The sequence below is a fragment of the Gavialis gangeticus genome, unplaced genomic scaffold (genome assembly GCF_001723915.1).
Source record: "Gavialis gangeticus isolate Ggan-Ray unplaced genomic scaffold, GavGan_comp1, whole genome shotgun sequence".
In the NCBI taxonomy this organism is placed as follows: Eukaryota; Metazoa; Chordata; order Crocodylia; family Gavialidae; genus Gavialis; species Gavialis gangeticus.
The window spans coordinates 12179338-12202649 of record NW_017729017.1 but is presented as its reverse complement, the minus strand read 5'-3'; the positions used below and the strand labels follow the sequence as shown (position 1 = coordinate 12202649).

Below are 23312 nucleotides of genomic sequence, written 5' to 3'. Positions count from 1 at the left end.
CTGCATCCATGGCCTTTGTGACCTGATCGTAGAAGGCAATCAGGTTGGTCTGACATGATCTCCCCCTAATAAATCCATGCTGATTGCCCCTGAGCATCTTGTGTCCTGCATTACTAGTGTTTTTCAAGGCAAACCTGGAAGAGAGTAGAGCTGCCCTAGGAGGGTTCTTACTAGTTGTAAAGGTCTGAACATCCTGTTATACAACAGTAATTGCTCCTGCTGGGTTTATCTACTGGAAAAGACCACATGCATTCTTTCTCCATTAAAGTGAAATTCACCCTAAGTGCTGAAGAGTGGACAGCTAGTTATGGTAGTTACACACATTGGTCATTAGACCACAGCTGTTTAAGCAAATAACATGCTCAGAAGTACAGCCTTGAAAAGATAAATGCCTCATGATAAAGCAAGAAACATCCTTCTGGTAAATCAGGCCAACATGGAAGACTGTAAAGGGAAGTTGTTCCCTCAGTCTCATAATTCTGTGTTCTGTCAACTGGCCCACAAGCCTTGCATGTTTTTAAGGCACCTGCTGCTATTCTTTATGGCTCTGACGACTATTCTCTTCAGGCCAATCTGGGGATGTGGCTCTCCATTTTACCAGAGGACAACAATCTGTTTGCACAGTTTCATTTTAAATAATTAGCTGTTATAAAGGAGAAAAAACAAAACCAACTCATTTCCACAGACAGTAAATAAGTCTCTTGGGTAACACATTAATACAAGCTAATGATTTCAACTTCCATTTTTCAGGACACCTTTCACTTTCCTGGTAAAGCACAGATATATTCATCTTCTGCAGAGCTGGGATTTCTCCCACAACCAGCATCATTCTGTGCTTTATTGCTATGCACTAGCAGCAAGATGCATATGAAACCCTTTTGCTAGCTTTGGAGGAATATCAGCTTGTGTGTTTTTATTCATGGGAATGCTTGTGGAAAATGAAAGCACCGTGAGTGCTACTGATGAGGCATAGGCAGGTAATGTCACTTGTCCCAGGTCAAGTGAAGTGGCCCTACAATGCAACCTTTCTGTGTCTTGATTTTCCTATCTGTAAAATGGGCTTCATAATATTGCTTTTTTTGTTACAGAGCACTTTTATATCCATAGACCTCACAGCTTTTGAGAAAAGGAGGTAAGCTGGGTAATCCTATTAAGGTAGGGGGCAGGGTAGATTTGCACCTTTATAAAAAAAACTAAATCAGAGATGTATAGCACAAGCCTTGGCAAGCAGGGGGCTTATTTCATCAGATGCTTTGAAGGGACTGAAGGAAACAGCTGCTAAATTGAAAGCAGTGATTAGAATACAAAGGGTAGAGAAGGGTTGAAGAAAATCCTGTTAAAGCAGAACTAAGCACATGGAGTAGGGGGAAAGCAGTCTTTACGGGACACCTATGATCTTAGAGATGAAACACAGAACTAGCACATTAGAAATTCAGGCTCATTCCCAACTCTTCACCCCATCTCTTCTGTGACTTTGGGCAAGTCTCTTATGCTTACTTACCCCTTGAGTAAAACATTACGTCTTCTGGGGGAGAGAGGTGGAATGGAGTCTCACATTTAGCAAAGGGTGTTATGAAAGACAGTGAGTGTAGAGGGGAGAAGCTGGCAAATTACTTGTTTTGTTCCACATAAACACAATGTGCCATTCATTAGGGGCACAGCTAGAGATCTCAGAAAAAAAAATTCTGGCCGGGCTTTGCACTTGATTTGCAATCACAGATAACTTTGGCAAATTCAAATCAGTTGCCTGCAGGACAAAGTCAGGTGTTGCTCCTCCAGGAGGGTTACTTCCCTGCCAGATGGTAACTATCAGTCTATCAGTCTTCAGCCATTTAGGCTTTACAACTGATCAAAGTCAAAACAAAACAATGCACATTCATTTTGTGAACAATGGGAAAACTACATGCTATTTTGCTCTCCTTTGCCTCAGAGATGTTCAAACTGTTTTTGCTAAAGCTGCACCACACCCCACAAGAATTACCTTGCAACAGAATTACCTTTCCACCACGAAGTGGAAGCTATCAATGAATGTATGAAAAAGCAGGGGGTTGACAGAAATACTTACACAACCACAACTCTACTGATCTTCAACCATTGCTCCATAATAATAATAACCCTGCTGTCTCTAGGGTCAGTAGTTCTTCTGGAACTAAAGCCAGAATGAGGCAGGAATGTGATCAGGATGGAGAAAGGAATCAAAGGGGAAACTTTCATTGGGACAGGGAAATGAACCTGGGTCTTCACACCCTAGATGAGAACCCTAACCAGTAAGCTATGGAGTCAGTCTCTATATTGATGGCCCGGGAACTGCCTCTGTGGTTGGACCCAGAGAGAGATAATCAATGGAACCATATCAACATGGTGCATGGTGACCAGCAGCACCCCCCAGGGCTCCATACTTGGACCAGTACTCTTTAATATATTTATAAATGATCTGGATTCAGGTATGAGAAGCAGATTGGCTATGTTCGCTGATTACACCAAATTATGAGGAAGTTTGGTCACACTAGAGGATAGGCTGGCAATTCAGGTCAACCTGGACAGGTTTGCAAAGTGAGCGGATCAAAACCAGATGGCATTCAAACACAGAGAAATGCAAGGTGCTCCACCTCAGGAAAACAAATCCATGTCATACTTACAGGCTCGGCAGTGCTACTAGCACCACAACCAAAAAAGACTTGGGGGACATGACTGACCACAAAATAAACATGAGCCACCAATGCAATGCCGCAGCTGGCAAAGCAAACAAAACCCTGGCTTGCATCTACCAATGCAACTCAAACAAGACCTGGGAAGTCATCCTCCCACTTTACTCGGCCTTGGTGAGGCTGCAGCTGGAATACTGCATCCAGTTCTGGGCTCAGCACTTTAGAAGGGATGTGGAGAAGCTTTAGAGAGTCCAGAGGGAAGCCATGTGCATGATTAGAGGACAAAAGAACAGACCTTATGAGGAGAGGCTGAGGGGCATGGAATTCTTCAGCTTGGAGAAGCAAAAGCTCAGGGGGGACTTGGTGGCAACCTATAAGTATATAAGGGGTATACATCAGGAACTGAGAGAATGTCTGTTCACCAGGGCACCCTAAGGGAAGAGAAAGGCTAACTGTCACAAACTCCTGGAAGACTGTTTTAGGCTGGACATTAGAAAAAACTTCTTTATTGTCCGAGTCCCCAGACCCTGGAATAGACTCCCCCCAGAAGTGGTGCAAGCACCTACTCTGGACACTTTTAAGAAACACTTGTTGCGATCATTTTACCCCAGCTGACTTCCTGTCCCTTGGGCAGGGGGATGGACTCATTGACCTACAAACTGTGAGACATGCAACAGTACGTGCTAGGTAAGTACTAAGGGGCCCTTTGGGCATCAGAATGTGGGGAGGGGGCAAAGGCACCATTTGGAGGGATCAAGTGCCTCTATATTAATGCTAGGAGCATGGGAAACAAGCAGGAAGATCTCACACTTCTGCTTGCAGATAATAACTTTGATTTAGTGGGGCTAATGGAAACCTGGTGGGACCCTACCCACCTGGGCACTACAAATTGAGGGCTACAGGTTGTACAGAAGGGACAGAGTAGGGAGGAAAGGGGACAGGGGTGCTCCCTATGTAAAGGAGCATTATACATCTACCCTAATCAAAATGGGATCAGAGGAGGAGAAAGTTGAGGCACTGTGGGTTAGGATACGTGGAGGTCATGGGGAAAGGGACTTGGTGGTGGGGGTCTGCTACAGACCACCAGACCAAGAGGAAAAGCTAGATTTGGAATGTTTGAGGCAGCTCTCAGAGGCCATATGGTCTAGAGACATGGTTATCATGGAGGAGCTAAACTATGCAGACATCTGCTGGGAGGAGCAGTCAGCCAAATCCAACCATTCATGTAGGTTCTTAACCTGCATGCAGGACCTTCACCTAATGCAGGAGGTATATGATCCCACTAGGGGGAATGCCTTACTGGACTTGGTGTTGGCTACAGGGGTGACCTGGTAGGGGAGCTGCAAATTCGTGGTCACCTTGGGAACAGTGACCACCAATCAACTGAATTCACCATACGGCATAGGGTGGGTAAGGTAACTAGTAGGGTGGAAGTCCTTGACTTTAGGAAGGCTAACTTCAGTGTGCTTAGGAGTTTAATCAATGACACACTGCAGGATAGGAGTATTGGTGAGATGGGCGACCAGGAAGGGTGGTCGTTCATACAGAAAGCGATCCTTCGGGCATAGAGGAAGATGACCTCAGTATGAGGGAAAAGGAGCCAAAAAACTTCCTCAGCTAACCAAGGAAATCCAGGGGAGCCTAAGGGCAAAAAAGAAGGCATATGGGTGGTGGAAGCCAGGGGGAAGCTACCAAGGAAGAGTATACATACTTGGCCCGCACTTGCAGGGAGGCAGTTAGAAAGGCCAAAACAACTAGAGAGCTGAGGCTGGCAACGCAAATTAAAGACAATAAAGAGTCTTTTTTTAGGTATCTAGCAAGTAAAAGGGAGGTGCAGGGCAGCATAGGACCGCTACTGAACAAGGAGGAGCAATTCATGACAGACAGGGGGGACAAGGCTGAGCTAATCAATGAGTTTTTTGCCTCAGTGTTCTTGAACAGGGGTCAAGATAAGTCTCCTAATGGGTTCTTAGATGGGCATCAGAGGGACACCAGCCCACCAACTGTTGATACTGACTTGGTGCAGAGTTACTTGGATGAACTGGATGTGTTTAAGTCAGCAGGCCTGGATGAGCTGCATCCAAGAGTACGAAGGAATTGGCCAGTGTCATAACAGAACCACTGGCATGGCTGTTTGAGTGCTCATGGCGCTCGGGTCAGGTCCCGGAGGACTGGAAAAGGGCCAGCGTGGTCTCTATTTTCAAGAAGAGGGGGAAGAGAAGCCAAGTAATTATAGGCCAGTCAGTCTCACCTCCATCCTTGGACAAGTCTTTGAAAAGATTATGAAGGATCACATTTGTGGGAGTCTACCGGGAAAAATAATGCAGCAGGGCAACCAGCATGAATTCCTGTACAGCTCATGCAGACAGGCAGGCTCCCGAGAATGGTGGGGGGGTGGGGGAAAAGATCAGGCTCGCCCCTTTTCTTTTCCCCCTTTGGTGGAGCCTGCCTTCCCTGGGTGCTGCCAGGCTCCCTACACAGTCCCTGCGCCGCACGGAGCCCAGTGCCTTGTTCCGCAGCTGTAGGGTAGCAAACCAAAACTCCTTGGCGATGTTTTAGTTTGCTGCGCCCCAAAATCTTTTAAGGCGCATTACACCACTGAATGTGCTATAGCAGCTGGAATTAATCTGCAATATGCTTCTGACATGTGCAAACACCAATGCCATTAAAGCAGTACAAAAGCATTTAACCTGCTTTAAAGTGTCATGCACAGGTGCCCCTTGTTTTGTCTACACATGCTCTTAGTTATTTCTCTGGCTATACACAAGGGACAGAGAGGTTTGGTTGGTTTTACTGGAGTCTAAATCACTCAACAGCAACATGCAACCCAATGGCCTTATCCTGCAAAGTGTCAAAAGCTCTCTAGTTCCATGTATATCACCCACTCCTATTGGCAAAAAGCAGCAGAGGAGAAAGGATGTATATTTAGGGTCACCTGAATCTTTATGACTGGGGGTCAAGGGAGAGGTGGGAGAGGGAGGAATATAAAATACTAGTGGACTACTTCCTTCCTTTTCCTGCACCATCTACTTCTCCTTCACTTTGTCTTGTTGTTTCTTCCTCTGCTGGTGTGCAGAAGTGCAGATTGTGTTGCTACCTAGCCAGCTGCCTAATTTCCACCCAGACTGAAACAAGCTCAGGCCTGTGTGACTGACACCTATTGCGAATGATTCCCTCCCTTCAGCCCGAGTGAGTGACTGTGACAACAGCTCAGTAGCATAACTGCTAGCTATTCTTCTAATTCCAAGTGCTTGTTCATGCCAGCATGTGGGCAGCAGGTGTGAGCATCTTTTTGAGTGCAGGCATATGCTGTATGCAGGACCTTTTTGAATACAGAGATTTGCATATTTGCATATTTCTACCTGTTGCTTCTTTTTTTACTGATATTGAAAGAAACAGTGGATGGCAGATGGAGCTGAGATGTGGAATTCTGTGTAGAGCTCTAAATCACCATGATGTGTACTGCATTTAATTGGTTTGTTTCTGAACAATCACTTCAAAGTTAACCATTTGTCTGTTGGGAAGGACTGTTGTCTGTTGCTGAAAATCCATGACTAGGAACCAAGACACCCATTCTACTCCTGTCATTGGTGTGGTACTTAACTTTGATCCCAAAAGCTTGCAGAAAAGGACAATTTTCTTGCCATTTTCCAGTTTGTCTAATAAAAGGTATCATTTTGGAACCAAGAGTTCCAGTTTTTTGTATGTCTTTTTGTCTCAGACCAACACGGCTACCAAGTACACCCCTGAAACATGGAAGATGCTGAATTTTAACTGATTTTGGATTTTGAAATTCATTGCAGAACAACAAAGAATTTTTTTTTACCTCCCTGCCTGCCATCTGACACCTCTAGGGAAGCAATTCTACCTGATCAACACATCAAAGAGCTACTCAACACAGCTCACAAAGACATTCTCATGGACCCAGAGGGACAGCCTTCCATCTTCAGCTCCCTCTGTGCAAAAATGAATTTTATTTCCTACCTATGGGGACTTTTTACCATCTTGTACCATCTACACTTTTTCCCAGAGCCTGACAAAGGGACTTTGATCCTGAAAGGACAATTTTCTTGCTATTTTCCCGTTGGTCTAATAAAAGGTATCATTTTGGACCTAAGGGTTCTAGTTTTTTGTATGTATACTTAACAAGTCATTCAGGTCTTGCTTTTCTAAAGTGGCCTCTAAATTACAGTGGCCCAGTGCTGGGGCCTCTAACTTGATGTCCCTGTGGCCTGATTTTGAGAAATGGTAGAACACCCTTTCCACACTCCTTGGAAGAGAGGAGGCACTGACCAGTAGCCCTTTGGGCACTGGAAGAAACTTTACATGAAGCACAACTTGATTTGGAAATAAACACATGCACTCTCACTCCACCTCTCAGCACACACAACCACCCTTCTTCCCTTTTCTCCCTGGGCCTGCATATATTTGCAGCAACTGTAGCTTATATGCTCACACTTGAGCTATCTTTAATTAACTAGTTCAGGTTCAGGTAGCTATGTGGTTAAGGGGTACTAAGAACATCAAAACAGAGTTCAGCATGGGCTGAAAGATATGGCCAAGAAGCAGAGTAAATACTCTGCTTGTTAGCTCATAGTGAGCAGATTCTGTCAGCAACTGAGCTGGCTAGTTTAAAGGTTGCGGGGCTATGTCCACACTACAGTCACAACAACCTGCCACAAAATGCAAAATAGTGTGTCTCTTGCTTTCTCTGGGACTTGAGACCTTATCCTGTAAGATGAACAAATGTTAATCAGCTCAGTGGAACAGTCACATGGTAAGGCAAAAAACCTGTTCTTCCTGTCCCTCACCTGCACAGCTGTGACTTGCCATTAGAGGCTTGGTGAGTAGGGGCAGGACTAGAAGCTAAGGCAGGGGTGGGCAAAATACGGCCCGAGGGCTGGATGTGGCCCTCCAGGCCATTCTATCTGGCCCGTGGGGCCCCTAAAAATTTAGAAAATTAATATTTAGCTGCCCCTGACTGCCTGTCATGCGACCCTTGATGGCTTGCCAAAACTCAGTAAGCGGCCTTCTGCCTGAAATAATTGCCCACCCCTGAACTAAGGGAAAGACAATCTCGATGCTCCTGCTGTGCAGAGCCAGTACTGCAGCTGCAGTGTCTCCCACCACCCCTCATACTAGCTCTGCTCCCAGTGTAGCAAGCTAGTCTGGGGTAGGGGACTGCCTTCGCACTGCATCTCACACCAGCCCTGTTCTGTCTCCCCACACCAGAGCCAGATACGGATACTGTCTTCTGAGATACAAGAGAGATGGCAATGCTTCCTATGCTGTGTCTCACCAGCAGGCAACACAAACCTCCCCCTTTCTAAAGAAGAGTTGGAGTGTTGTTGTAGCTGTGATGGTTTAGAAAATATGCAGGAAACAATGGTTCTTTTGGAGATCTTTTATTGGACCAACTGTGTAGCTGGGAAAGATGTTAGACAAGCTTTCAGACACAAAGCTCTTCTTCATGACTGAATGTTTGTTTAGCATCTATACAGTTGGTGCCCTGAAAGACATCACAAAAAAACCCATTGCTGCCTAAATAAGGGCACTTGTGGCTATAAAAGAGTAACATGTAAGTGCCATAGGGAATTGATCATTCATCTTCCGGTGCCTGCAAGAATTCCAGTTGCAAAAGCCTGGAAAAGAAGTGACACCTTTAAAATCATTGACTGGTTTCAAATTTTTTGGAAAGTTTTAGTAAAGGAAAAGCTGTCCTATCAAATCAGTGTTCTACAGATGAGATGTGAAAATCTAGTAGAAATTTTTGGAATTTGCTAAAGAAGAATCTTTTCCTCCCCCAACCCAGAAAGCTTGAGACATTTTTTGAATGTAGAAGCTCAAGTTATATGAGCTAACACTTGGGAATGTATTTGAGGTTTGTGGGTAGAGATTAGTGGTGGATACTGGAATTTTGATTTTGTGGAGTTCTGGAGAGGAAGGAGCGAATTAGTATATAGAGCTGAAGAAACACAAATGTTAACATCAGTGGAGGCACTGGGGAGCTGTCAAGGGGCTGTGGGGGGAGAGGAAAAGAGCACAAGACATCTGTGGACATAGATTTGGGTTGTGGTAGTACTATTTGGTGGAAGACTGGTATATGTCTGTGCATGTTTTAGGGGACTGGGTGTGTTTTTTGAATGTTGGATCTGTTATTTTATAAGCTGGGTTCATTAATATATAAAGTTAAATAAAAAATAAAAGATCCTCTCACTTGCTCTGTCTCTCCAACTGTGCCTATAGTGCAATGGCAGCATGCTCTGGCTGAGATGATTCCAAGCCTACCTTCTCCCCCTCACAAGCTCCAACCCCAGATAGACACTGGTGAGGCTGCTACAAGCTGCTCTCAGGATGGTCACAGAGGGGCAAGTCAAAGTGGCCTCAACAGGATATTTCTGGATTTGGTGTATCACAACAGGAGCAGGTGGGTAGGTATGGGACATGCTGCTGCCATAGTGCTCACCCACACGCACACATACAGCAATATTACCTCTGACAACTGCTGCAGGAATCCTGTAAGAATAAAAATCCAAACAAATCTCTCCGGCATCCACAGGCCAGCAGCACCTGTGGGCCAAAATGCATGCAGTCTCTGCCCTGCCTGCTCTACCACCCAGACTGCTCATGTGCTTTCTGACCATGTGTGTACAGGTCCATGCTGTGACCCCTGCCTGCCATAGCAGGGAACTGGACTAGATGATCCCCTTCAGACACTTCAGAAATAGGCATTTCATCCTAACAAGAATGTTTGTTGCCCACAGGTTGTGACAGAGAACACACTTTGCCATGTCCTAGAGGTACTGCCAGCTCACTGTAACTAATTTTTCCAATTCTGACACCAATTCTGTGGCCACCTAGGTTTTAACCATTGTTCCTATGTTGTACACATACCACAGCCTCATCCTGAAGACAGAAATGACAGAACTAATATCTTTATGCCTCATAAAAACACCCCCACCACACAGACACAATTAGAACCTTCTCTGACTGTTGGCATTTCACGGCCTATGAAAAACTAGAAAAGAGTCTGAATGTCACCCAGCAGAGGGCAATGGTGCATGTACATATACACAAAAATCAATTATTAGTAATATTACCAACTCTCAGAAGCATGGACAGACATTTCCACCAAGAAGTTGAGGTTCCAGTGCTCATTACATACAAACATGTAGGTTCCATCACACCGACGTACTCTGTACTCCCCATATCAGGGCTGTCCAACATATAAGCCCCGGGGTAGCACCAACAGGGGCCGCACATGGTTTGTGCAGCACAAAGCAAGCCATGTAGGACACTCCCTCCACCCCCCAACTGCACCACATGCACATACAGGCCTCGGCCCACTGTTGCACCTGGCATCCCACCCCCCCACTGTATAGTGTGGGCACGAGTGCAATTCCCACCCTACCCCCACTGGAATGTGCGGGGATGTGAGCATGAGTCACTTTGGCCCCTTGTGGGCACCCCCCCCTTCTACTGCACAGTGTGCCCCCCACCATTGCACCACATGGGCTCAGTCCCCCATACATCTGTTTCTCTCCCCCTTACCCCTACACATGGGCCCATACTCACCCTCAGCTCACAGGATGGCCCCTTCTGCTGGGGTGAAGACAGGAAGCAGCAGCCAGAGAAGAAAGCGAGAGCTGGAGTAATGTGAGTTGTGCCCAGGCATGAGCCTGGGGAGTAACCCCTCATGGGTCACCACTTGGACAGCCCCACCTCATACTATAAAGTGCAGAGCTCTGTATGGCCACATCCTTACCAGCTTGGTTTTATCCATAGCAGCGAGGACAGCTATGTTCAGTGTTTCCAAAGCAGAAAGTACATTCCTGTATTCTCCAAGGTATGTTGAGAAATAATCTGAATGAGAGAGGAGACCACAGTTAGATTCCAAAGCAGTTCCTTCCAACTCCGCTTAGCTGCACACTATTCCCTAAGAAAACTTTACCTTGCTCCTTGGCCCTGCCCAGCGATGAATGTCAGGCTCTGTTGCTACCTACTAGCCATTGGCAGTGCCAGACATAATGACATCCTGATTTGCTCTCAGCTACATTCCTGTCAGTCTCTCTGAAGTCAGTAAAATAACTCTAGATTTGCGCAAATGAAAAAGAACGCAATTCCTTTTCCAAGGGACAAAATGTCCCATCCAAGGGAAAAAAGCCATGAGCTTCAGTTTACAGTTTTTAGGATACCATCCTCTTACACACTGGAACTGTCAGGCTAGATTCAGCCCAAGCCCAGTAAGCCATTTCTGACAGTGGCCTGTGCCCAATGCTTCAGCAGAAGGTGCATAAAAACCTGTAGTGGACAGTTACCAAATAACCTGTCGAGACTAATCCATGTTAGCAGCATGGAGTCATTGGCCTACTTACCACACAACTTCTCCGTTTCTAAATTGCTGTAAGAAAAAAAAAACTCTCATTAGATGATCAGTCTGGTCTCAAGAGAAACAGGTGCTGAGAACAGCATTCTGGGAACGGCTGAACTCTTTAGTTCAAATATTGCTCATCAGTGCGTCTTTAAAAGTGCTGTTAAAAATGAGTCACACAAATTTTCAAGGGGGCATCAATCTGAGAGAGGTTCAGTAGCTGCAGCTCCCAGCCACCTTAATGGGAGCAACAGTTGCTCTGGAGCAGAGGGGCAGGTAGCAATGTTAAACCTGTCTTGGTTTTTGTCTGTTTTTACAAATTATCCCATAGTTCTGATTCTCTTGGTAACATTTTCAATGATAAACAAGAGATACATACCAAGGGAGTAGGGCATTTGTGGTCTGTTTCAAAGCAGTAGGGCTAGTGGTCTGTTTAGTAATGTGGAAACACTCCTTGGAATTCATTTTTAAAGTAGGGTTCACCCAGAAAAACAATAAGTTAAAAAGGCTTTTAGTAGCTCTGGCTCTTGAACTTCTTACCACCAACTCAGCCTTGCCAGCTCCCAACAAATTGGCCTCAGCCTCTTCCCATGTGCTGGAGATCACATTCATCCCTACCAGTCACTAGTGGAACACTGGGATACTGCAGTTGATCCAGGGGCAATGGCCTTCATCCTGACACAAAGGGCCCAAGACAGAGGAGCTGATTTCTAGGCACACCATTTATGCAAGTGTGGAAACCTCAATCCAAACTGAAATATGAGAGTCGTCTTGCGTACCCAGAAAGGGTAAGGGCAGAATGACAGGGTGGTCCCATTTCAAAGACAGCAGTGCCTTAGACACCATTCAGTCTCTCTAAAGTATGTGCTCAGGTGACATTTGGCTTCTTGCCCCTTTCTCAAAGGGTGAAACATGGTATCCTTCTGCTTATGGACTGGATATTCATCTGGCACAATACTTTACAGCCATGCTACCGTGGCTCACCCAAGTGTTTGGCACCTGTAAGCACCCTGTAACCAGTGAGTTGATTAGTCTGAAAAAGTGTTCTTGAAACGAAGTGTGATGTATTCCCCATCTATTAGAGGCATACAAAGCAAAGGGTACGGACAATCAAGTCCTATCTACATGGTTCCCAAACCATATAATTTTCCTTGAGAGCTTTGGTACATTTCATTAGGCACAGTCACCTCCATCTCTGGACTGGGAGAGCAGACAGCCATGCACTTCATGCCTTCTCTGTCTCTGTCAGACTCTAGCTGCTGCTGCTGGTCTGTTCCTGCAGCCTTGATCCTAGGTTTATCTCAGGACCAGTACACTTCATGCCAGCATAAATGTAACCAGGGCATTCCCCAATGAATAGCTTCCCTGACAGTTTCCCTAGGAACCCCTGCCATTCTCTTATCTTTGTCTTTTTCATTTCCTGCTAGTTTCCCTCTTACAGCCTCCACTGATTCAACTCTCTGAAGACAAGCAGGGAAATACCGCTGTGGTAACAGGTACACATGTTATTTATCCCTCTTCAGAAGCACCAAGCTTGGTGGGTACTGATGATAAGAGCAGAAGGGGAATGATAGTCAGCCTGCCCATTTCCCAAACTCCTGATGGGTATAGGACAGAGACAAGAATGGGAGCTGCAGAATCTCACAGAAGTCCCAACCAACCACTAACATTTTCTTATTTGCACAACCGCAAATAAAACAGAAATACAAAACCTTCAGTTCCTGTTCAGACACTGACCACATCCCAGCAGTGAGGCCAGGCACCATACTTGGAGGAAGCCAGCTTCCAATCCTCAGGTCTTTTGGGAAAAGTGGAAATGGATGGTGCAGCCTTGTATTCATGAATTAGTCTTTCCCTGTCTGTAAGGCATGGAAAGAAAAGCACGCCCCTTCTTTAGTGGCCATAAATGAATGTTTTCTATACTTTTGCTGGATTTAAGGTATGTTCATGCATCAAAACCACTTCAGACCTTAGCAGCAGAGTCCAACACTGGGTAAAATACTCCATAAAAAAAATTAGAGGAAATAATGGGAGAACAGAGACTGGTTAAATTTTCTGACAGCTAATTTCATGTCAGAATTCCTCTACTGATTGTTAACTGAAGTGGTTTATTCAAAGAGATGGTCAGGTAGTAACATCACCATCAAAATGCTTTCACCATCATTCTCAAGCTAATGTAATATAATGATCACTTACATTTTTGCTTTCTGTCTCATGGAGAACAATATTTCCCAAAGGATCTTAAAGCACTTTGCAAACTATCATAGGAGGAGATGGTAGCATGACCTATTATTAAGGTTGCTCAACATTTTTCAAGACTTCAGCCTTTTCATATTTTTGCCAGGATTCAACTATTTAAGATACATTTTTCCATGCTGGATGTCTGCCTCAAAATTATTTTTCCCTAGAAAACATCAGGCAAAACAGTTTGGTCTTTCTGAGAATGAAACTAGGAAAAATTCTGTAATGCTAAAAGCTCAAGAAACTTCACTGAGATTGGTGGGCATCCCTTCATTCAGGATATATGTAAAATGCAACTAGGTCTCTTTATTGCCACAGGAGTCTCTGCCCAAATCACATGCTATAGCAAAGGCTAGTGTAGGAGCCATGGAATGGAGTCACATGGCCCAGATACAAGGGCTGGGGAATAATTAGATCTTATGTATGTGCCTGGGTGTGTGAGAATGAGTCATTACTAGGCATCCTGGTTTTCCCTGATAAAAAAAATTGCAAATTCTCTGTTCCACCCTCCCCCCCCACCCTCACCCCCAAAATCCATGATTAAAATAAATGGGCCCAAACAGCCCTGCTGGTGCCCCTCACTCCCCCCACCACAGCCGCCCCTTGCTCCCCTCCACAGCACACTGCCCCCCAGTCCTGCTAGAGGGGGCCCCCAGCTGCCAGGGGACCCCCCAACTGCTATATGGTCCTGGCCCTTGTCCACAACCTCTGCCTCTGGAAGGAGGCCATAGCTGCTGTAGCCTGGTGGAGTCCGGCTCCCCCTTACTGCCTGCCTGCTGTGGGCTCGGGTGCAGGATGCTGGCTCCCCACTCCTGCACGCCCTCCCCATGGGGCAGGGGGGACCCGTACCCCCACATTTGAATGTGGGGAGGGCTGCATGCTTGGGTGGGGGTGGGGCAGCTTCCTGGCACTGCACATACTCTCTGGGAGGCAGGGGGTACCCACGCCCCTCAGAACTGCCATGCGCATGGCAGGCACAAGCTGCAGGCTCAGGCTCCCACCCTGCTCCCCTACCCTGGGGCGTCTGCAGCCTAGTGGGCATGATCCAGCATGGCAGGGAACAGTTGGGCTGTGGGGAGAAGCTGCCTGCCACTGTGAGCTCTGTGCTGCCTTGGCGACACTCCTCCTGCGCATATGGCTGCAGTGAGGGCAGTGGACATGTCACCAGGGCAGCGTGGAGCTCACACTGGCAAGCAGCTGCTCCACATGGCCCCACTGTTCCCTGCCACACCAGGTCATGACCGCCGGGCTGCAGAGGCCCCTGAGTAGGGCAGTAGGGTGGGAGCTTGAGCCTGCAGCCTGTGCCCATCTCCACCCCTGCCCCATGCACATATCTGGGGTGCACTGGTCTCCCCTGCCTCTTAGGATTGTGTGCAGTGCCAGGGAGTTAGCCCCGCCAGCCCCACCCTCTAGACAAGCTGCCCACAGCCCCGTCCCACTCTCCACTAGGGCCCTGCAGCCACATATTGCAGCCCCAAGCCCTATGCAGAGCATGGCTGGTCAGCAGCCCCAATCCCAGCCCCAGCCCTGCCCAACTCTCCCTCTCCCTCCCTACACGGGCTCAATAGCACCTCCCCCACCTACTTACCTGCAGGAGCTGCTCTCCTGACTTCTGGGGACATGTGCATGTACAGCCCTCCTCCCACTCCCTCCCAGCTCCCTGCAGGCTGGAACTCTGCCAGCCTGCAGGGAGCTCATGGCAAAACTGCAAAATCTGCAGGCTTCTCCAGTAAAATGAGAAATCCACGTTTGCCTCCGGTAAAAGGTAAAATCCATGGTTTACTCAGTTTCTCTGTGGGAAATGGAAAACCCAGATCCCTGGTCATCACAGAAAAACAGAAAGAAGTAAACAAAAAGCACAGTTAGGGAAGGACTTAACACCATAACCCTGTGAAAAACTGAGAGGGCTTTTGGGCAAAATGTAGTCTGCCCTAGGACTGTACATGAAGAAACTGCTTTTTTACTGTCTGATTGCTCCTGTCCTTAGAGAAATTAACTTTATATGTACTCACTGTAAATGAACATGCCATCATCAGCTTCTCTTTACTTACAAGATGCCAAGTTTCATTTAATTGCTTAGGTCAAAAGGGGTGATGGTACAGTGTTGCCTTCATGTTCACATTTTTCTTGCAGCTTTTAATTTATTTATTTTTTTTGGTGATGCTCCAGTACCTCCTTCTTCCAGAGAAGGGATCCAGAATTTGGTCAATGGAGGCCTTTGTAGGTATGTATACATTGTCTCTATACCACACTCAAGAGTACTGCAGTGAAGAAAGAAATTTCCATTCCACATGTGCTATATCCCAAAACAGATGCAAGGCAGCTGCTTTAGGCGTGGTACTGAGCACATGCCAATATGCACACCTGAAATAATAAGCTCACTGTTACCTGGCCAGCACTTTTAAAGGAAACTCACTGATGGCTAGAAAATGATATTTAGAGGTTTGCTTTTAAGAACTGGCTTGTAAGTAAAGTAGATTTTGCATCAGAACAATGGTTCAGGGGAATGGCAAGGGTTAATTGGTTTCAAAAAGCTTGTTTGTAACAATTTCACAGCCTTCAAGGCAGACACTGTGTCTGAGACCAAGGGACAAACAGGTTCGGAAATTTGCAGCGTTTCCTGAAAATCCATAACAAAACACAGGCTTGCCACCTTGGCACCATGTCACAGTGCTCAGCTCCAGATCTTCTGGGATTTCCAGTTTTGGTGGATGGACCAAATTAGGAGTCTGGGCATGCCCAAATTAAGACACTGGTAAATGACCAAATTAAGATGTATGCATGTGATGCGTTTGTGGAAACAAAGGAATATGCTGACAGGACAGAACATGGATAGTATGATGACCACAGCGAAACCAATCCATGGCACCCAGAAATGAAGAGTCATCAGGAGAGAAAGAAGACAAAAGAAGGAGAAGCAAAAGGGTCCATGAGGGGGGAATCTGAGGCCACCATGGACAGAGGGTGCACCACCTGCCTGTCTCACCCACCCCATTGGGAGAGGTGGGCCTCTGCCCTCAACCTCCAAGACTGCTGACATCTGACATTCAAAAGAGAACCACAAAGTAAAGCTTGCATACTGGCCAGGCATACCATTCCTATGTGAACCCTAGCACTGGTAAATGAGTAAATTCAGGGGGGTTATTTTGTTTGCTTTCCTTGCATTATTTTTATCTGCTATCACTGTGTATCAATAAAGTTTGCCTATTATTGAATGAAAGAAGTCATGGTTGGTCTAAAAGTTTGTGTCCATCTGCAACAAGGTATCTGAGTCATAAATCCAGTGCCAACCCTTACTACATAACATCCCTATCGGGGTACAGTGTGAGTCAAGTCAGAGTGCGAAGCTTCACACAGCACTCTCTAGTGAGCCCTGGCATAGGCTATGGCAAGATTACAGTTTGTACTGGACCTGTCAAAATTCTTTTAATTTGCACCTGTTTTAAGTCTTTGAAAAATCATAGTAGAGACTTACTATGCTTGTGCAGCGGAATTCCTCACAGATTCCAGCCACACTGGGTACACTGAAGCCTGGGAGTGGGCAGGACTTTCTCTGCTTTTGCAACCCTGGGTTGCTGTGCGCTGTACTAAGGAAGAATCCAGGTCCTGAGCTGCACCCAAGCTGAGGAGCTGGGACCCTGTCTCTCCTTTGCTCTCAGTCAGAGAAGAGTAGAGAAGGAAGTGACCAGTTTGCATGCACTAGTGGAGCTGCAGGTGTGCGACAGTGTGAGAGAAGACTGTGACAAAGCCCTGGGAATAAACTGGGCATACAGACTGGAACTGAGCACCATAAATGGAAGGAGGTAGTAGGGAGGAGAGAGAAAGATCTGGTGAGGATCAAAGCTTTGGAGTGAGAGCTGGGACTAGCTGAGGAAAAAGACAGGAAACCTGGCAATGACCTTCTTTTGCTGGGAAGGAAATTACAATGGGGAGCCAGTGGGGATGGGAATGTACATTAGAGGAAGACCAGAAAGCCATGGTAGGAGAGAGACAGATCAGATAAGAAGCTGGGGGGTAGGGGAAGGGGGAAGAGGGCAGACTGGCACTAGGGAGACAAAGTAACTGGAGACAAGGAACTCCAGAACATGGAATAAAAATCAAGATTGCCAAGTTTCACCATTCCTCTGTTGTCAATAAATATCTGTTAAACCAACTGGCAATGTCGACATCATATACTACTATTGGTCACTTGTTTAGCTTGTGTGTCTGCACTGCAGTTCTAAACATTCCAGCCCTGCTGATGAGCCATGTGGGTGTCCATGGGATGCCACACATGGGAAGTTCTGTTTACTCAGTTTGATTTTTTTCAAACCTAGGAAATTGCACACCTCTGTGGACACATACACCTACATGAAATAAAATTATTAAAGTTAAATAGTCAAAATCTAGGAAGTACCAGAGCTCCATGTGTATATGCCTTATGATGTCATCTTTAAATGCATGGTCACATACTGCAGTCAGAACTGTTGTGGTAGATGCAATCTCTTTTATTAGACCAACTAGATAGTTGCTAAAAAAAAAAAAAAAGATTTAGCTGGTCTATTAAAAGATATTGCCTCTACCACAACAGTTCTGACTGCTTTTGCCTTTAGGCTAACATGGCTACAACCTATATCCCTGGTCACATACTGGTTTTTCCACTTAATGCACAAAACAGACAAAGCTTTGAAGATGGAATCAGGGTAATATAGTGAACAAGACTGATACATTTAAGCCCTGGCTACATCTGCCGCACTAGTTGGAAACTGCGCAGCAAATGAGGCAAGAGACTGCAGGAAGAGAAAATAAAGCCCTTCTAGAACTAATCACAAATACTAGAGATAATTACTAAATACAGGTATTATACATAACACATGTTAAGTGTGCAGAATGCACTTTAAAGGCATAATGGAACAGATGTTCATGGCACTTAAAGCTCTTTAAAAATGGAAGATCCCCACTCTAAAGGGTGCTGACAGAATTGATGTTTTGTCATACAGTCAGCTCTCTGAAGTGCTCTACAGCTGTGCCCTGACAGAAGTGAATGGCTGCAGAATACTTTAAAGGTGCTGGATCATGAGACAATCTGAATCCTCATTACATGAGGTTCAGATGAAGGCACTCCAAAGAGAAGTGCTTTAATTTCTGTCAGTGTGTGTTGGGACTATGGTTGGGCTGCATCAGCCTAGCCCTGCTCCACAGAGCTGTCTTCAGAATGGAAGGGGGAGAAGGGAAGAGAGGGATCTCATTCTGGGGTTTGACCAGCCTGTGCTGGAGGGTGGAGTGTGTGGATTGGGGCCTCCCCAAGGTGAAGGGGAGGCCTCCAATCCACACACCCCACCCTCAACAGCAGGCAGGCCAAACCCCAGCCCGAGCTCCCTCCTATCCTGAAGACAGCAACTGGATATAGTATTAGACTAAAGCACTTTAGGTTACAGCACTTTTATGAATGTCTGTACTGCATCCATCTTGCTTCAATATAGGTCACTTTCTGCTGTCATTCCAGGGGCCCCACGCTGAGCAGCTTGCTAGCCTCAGCTGATGCTCATCTGCTCCAGGTGAGCACTGGCCCAGCCCTGCCCTGCCCCAGGGGAGTCACAGAAAGGAAACAGAAAAGGCTCCATCTCCACCCTGCAGGAGCATTCTCTCCCCACCCCACCCCACCCCACCCCATTCAAATTAACGTTGAATGTCTGTTTGGTTCATTCCCACTCTAATTCATAGCACTTTAAGTGAAGTGCAATATACTACTTCTGCCAGGGGCTTTTTGAACATCTGTACCTACCCTAAATTTCTGTCCCTCATTTTCTCAGTACCTGAATTGATATCCTGGAGGTGATTTGTAGGAATTCTGAACAGTCAGAGCTGTGAATGAAACATGTGAGCAATGATTTGAATGTAAATGTACAATTTATGCTAAATATTGTTAAAACACAGGGCAGAAGTGTCTTAAACTGGCTTCCATATTAGTGGATACTTTTAACTTTAATCTCTTTGTGCCTCAATCTGCTAATAACAACCCACTAGGATGTTGTGAAAATAAATCCATGCTTGTGAAACATTCAGATACAATGTCAACCTAGGATGGATCAGCTGAGGCATTTCCAGTAGAGATAGGGAACTAATAATGCCATTGCCAAAGTATGGCTGAGATCTCCCTCAGTATATTGTATAAAGTTGTGGTCACCTGTCTTCAAGAAAAAGATGAAGTCATTGTAGACTAGATGAAGAGAAAGGTTGCTAGAAAGAGAGTGGGAATGGATTTTATAGGAGGAGAATAAAAGTGCTTGGTTTGTTTAGTCAGACAGAGCTAAGGCAGTGAGCGGATGGTTCTACATCATGGGAGCAAACACTAGGGAAAAAGAAAAGCTATTTAAATGAAAGGACAAAGTTGGCACAAAAACAAATGGGTAAACTGGCCACAAATAAATTACAGTTGGAAATCAGCAAAAAGTTTCTATAGATCAAAGCAGGGAGGTTGTGGAGCAACCTCCTAACTGGTGATGTGGAAAAACCCAGCTCCTTTTGAGATCACACTCAATAAATTCATAAAAGGGATTATATAACTCAGTTGCCTGCAATATCAGGGGTGGCTGGTCTTATCATCCTGTACTACATCTTAGTGCTTCGATGTGAGAATGATAAACACTATAGAAAAGCCAAGGAGGAAATGAATAATTCTGTCTGCAGAACAAAGTTTAACTAACATATTGTAAATTATGGCTGAGATTGCACATTGAACCACAAGAAAATTAAATATGAATAATAAGTTCTCATTAACTGAGCATCACCAATTCTGTGCATTGAAAGAGGCAGGGCTCTGGGGGAAAAAAAGTCTGTAATCATGTGATAAACACTGGCCGCATCTACATGAGACATGTATGTTGACTGTTGACTGTCCGCATCTACATGAGACTTGTATGTTTTTTGTGATGTTGACTGCACAGTAGCCCATGACTAATGCACAGTAGCATTGCATGGCAGAAACCATGATGCAATGCTACTGCACAGTAGTCTTAGGCTACTGCGCAGTCAAGATCACAAAAAAGCTGTTCAGTGACACTACTGTGCAGTCATTTAGTACTTGTTTATACAAGTACTAAATGATTGCATAGTAACAACTGCACAGTCATCATTTCAGGTAGACACAGCCACTGTCTCCTAATCCATAGGCAAAAGGAGCTGAATTAAGGCTACTTGTTGATCTTAATTCTGCCACTTCTTCACTTTTGAGCACTCAGCTCTACCATATTAATAACGTTCTTCTATGGTGTGTTGTATATAAAGTATGGAGATACTTTCAGTCATCAGTAAAATACTGCCATCTCAAACAGAAAAGATAAAAATACAACACTAGGCAGCAGCACAGGGCAGGAAGGGAGGAGGCATCTCATATTTAACTGAAATGGTGGGATAAATTCAAGTAGCCAGAATTGCTAAGACAGAACCTAACCAGAATAGGGGAGGCAAGGGGAAAACAGTCCTAGTCTCAAGAAAAATTCTAATTCTAGTCAAATTAAATTCTCCTCAGTAAATTATGCAAACATAAAACCCAAATACCCCTGTAATTTCTTAAACCTTTTGGAAGGCAAAGCTATCAACATCCAAAATTTCTCACAAATAATACTCTGAGTTGAAAAAGGTAAGGGGCTCCAAATATAATTCACAGACCTGCTGCAGCCCACTTACCTAAGACCTTATAGTGGTCTGGAACCAGTACTTTAAACATTTTTTTCATTATAAGTAGGAAAGGAAGGAAGAGATACAGAGGAAGAGACATTTTTAAGTACTTATTAAGAACCAGAACAATGAGAGTGAAGCTTTTTTAACACACAGATTCAGCTGTGGTACATGTACACACTAGCAGTACACTTCAGTGATACATCATTTGGTTTAAAATACAGTATTGGCATAAAAAATCATTATAATTTCAACTATTAAATGATTAGAGGACCTTTGAGTTTTTAAAGGATCTTAAATTTTGAGAACGGCTGGATTAGTCACTTTGCAGCCACAGTCCTAGCGTGGGGGGAATTAAAATCTCTACTGCAATACATTGGTTGTGCCTCTGATACTGGAGACAAAGTAAATTCAGTAAAACTGCCTGAAGTTACAGGTAAAATTAGATCAGGGAGTCTGGGGTGTCTGAAACACAGATTTAGAAAGGGATTCATAAAAATCTCTGAAATTTTATCCACAACTAAAATGCCAGATCCATGATATCTAGAGTATCTACAGTACTTAAATGTTGTTTTATGTTCCTTAATAATATGCAATATGTAGAGTCTTGAAAATATGCAAAATATTTTGTGTGGGGATATGACCAACCTGCATAATTTTTTTTCTGTCAAATGTCAAACAGTGGTCTTCCTATTTCATAAGCGGCATATTTTGTATCATCATAATACAGGTTTTACAGAAAATTAATTTCTCATTTATTCCAATGATTTAAAACAAAAGCCATAGAAATATATTAGCTAACTATGAAAGAGCAGTACCACCTATCTAAAAAGCAACTATCTGACAGAAAGTACAGACTTTAGTGCTATAGATGGCAGTTGTGTATGGCACCTCTTTGGCACTGTGTATTGTATATAGATTTCATAGATTTTAAGGTCGTAAGTGACCTATTAGATCATCGAATCCAACCCTCTGCCCTGGGCAAGAAAGAGTGCTGGGGTCAGATGACCCCAGCCAGGTGTTTGTCCAATCTCTTGTTAAATACCTCCAAGGAAGGGGACAGTATCACCTCCCTTGGAAACGTAGTCCATATTTTGGCAACCCTGACTGTAAAGAATTTTTTCCTGATGTCCAATATAAATTTGCTCTCCCTCAGTTTGTGTCCATTGTTTCTAATTACCCTGATGGGTGCCCTGGTAAACATTGTACCCTCTGTTTCCTGCTGTGTTGTTCCCCCCCTCTCCCCCCAATGAGTTTGTAGACGGCCACAAGATTACCCCTCAGCCTTCTCTTGTGGTGACTGGAGAGATTCAAGTCCCTCAATTGGTCCTCACAGGATTTTTCCTGTCAGCCTTTAACGAGATGGGTGGCCCTCCTCTGAACCTTTTCCAGGTTATCTACATCCCTCCTGAAGTGTGGCACCCAAAACTAGATGCAGTACTGTAGCTGTGGCCTGACCAATGCCACATGGAGGGGAAGTATCTCCTCCCTAGACCTGTTTTGATGCACCTACTTATGCAAGAAAGAATGCAGTTAGCTTTACTTATTATGTCATCACACTGGCAACTCATGTTCATTTTCCACAGTTGTGCTACTTAGAATGGTACCTCCCAGGCTATAGGTGCGTTGATGATTCTTCCTCCCTAGGTGCAACACATGGCACTTATCTTTGTTAAACTGCATCCTATTCTGTTCCGCCCACTTCCCCAGCCTGTCCAAATCCTCCTGGATTTGCTCCCTGACCTCTAATTTGTTTACCTCCCCACATAGTTTGGTGTCATCTGCAAACTTGGACAGAGTGCTTTCTACTGCTCATCCAAGTCACTAATGAAAATATTGAACAGTACTGGTCCTAGGACAGAGCCTTGGGGGACTCCACTGTCCACATTTCTTCAGGTAGAAACCAACCCATCCACCACCACTCTCTGGGTACATCCCATAAAGCAATTTTCCATCCACTGGACTGTGTAATAATCTACATTGCAACTCTTTAGTTCATTTATAAGAATTGGGTGCAACACTGTGCCAAAGGCCTTTTTAAAATCTAAGTAAATAACATCTATCTCTATTCCTTCATCCAAGCATTTGTGACCTGGTCGTAAAAAGAAACAGTTAGTCGGGCAGGATCTGCCTGTTATGAACCCATGCTGGTTGCCCCTTAGCATTATTTTACCCACTGGTCCCCCACAAATGTGGTCCTTAACAATTTTCGCAAAGGTCTTGCCAAGTATAAAGGTGAGGCTAACTGGCCTGTAGTTACCTGGTTCCTCCTTCCTCCCCTTCTTGAAAATAGGGACCACATTGGCCCTTTTCCAGTCCTCTGGGACCTGTCCTGAGCACCACAAGTGGTCAAACGGTTGTGCCAGTTGTTCCACTATGACTCCAGCTAATTC

The 23312-nt window shown here is 45.0% G+C and overlaps 1 protein-coding gene across 1 annotated transcript in view; it reads right to left on the bottom strand.

Annotated features, from left to right (window-relative positions):
• Positions 1–23312, bottom strand: part of NECAB3 (N-terminal EF-hand calcium binding protein 3) — a 121654-nt gene that overhangs the window by 66142 nt on the left and 32200 nt on the right. The window contains exons 3-4 of the mRNA XM_019513012.1: positions 11024–11049; positions 10414–10511 (exon numbers count right to left, since the gene is read on the bottom strand). Of these exons, the coding sequence (XP_019368557.1) occupies positions 10414–10511; positions 11024–11049 (124 nt within the window). The remainder of the gene's footprint in view (positions 1–10413; positions 10512–11023; positions 11050–23312) is intronic.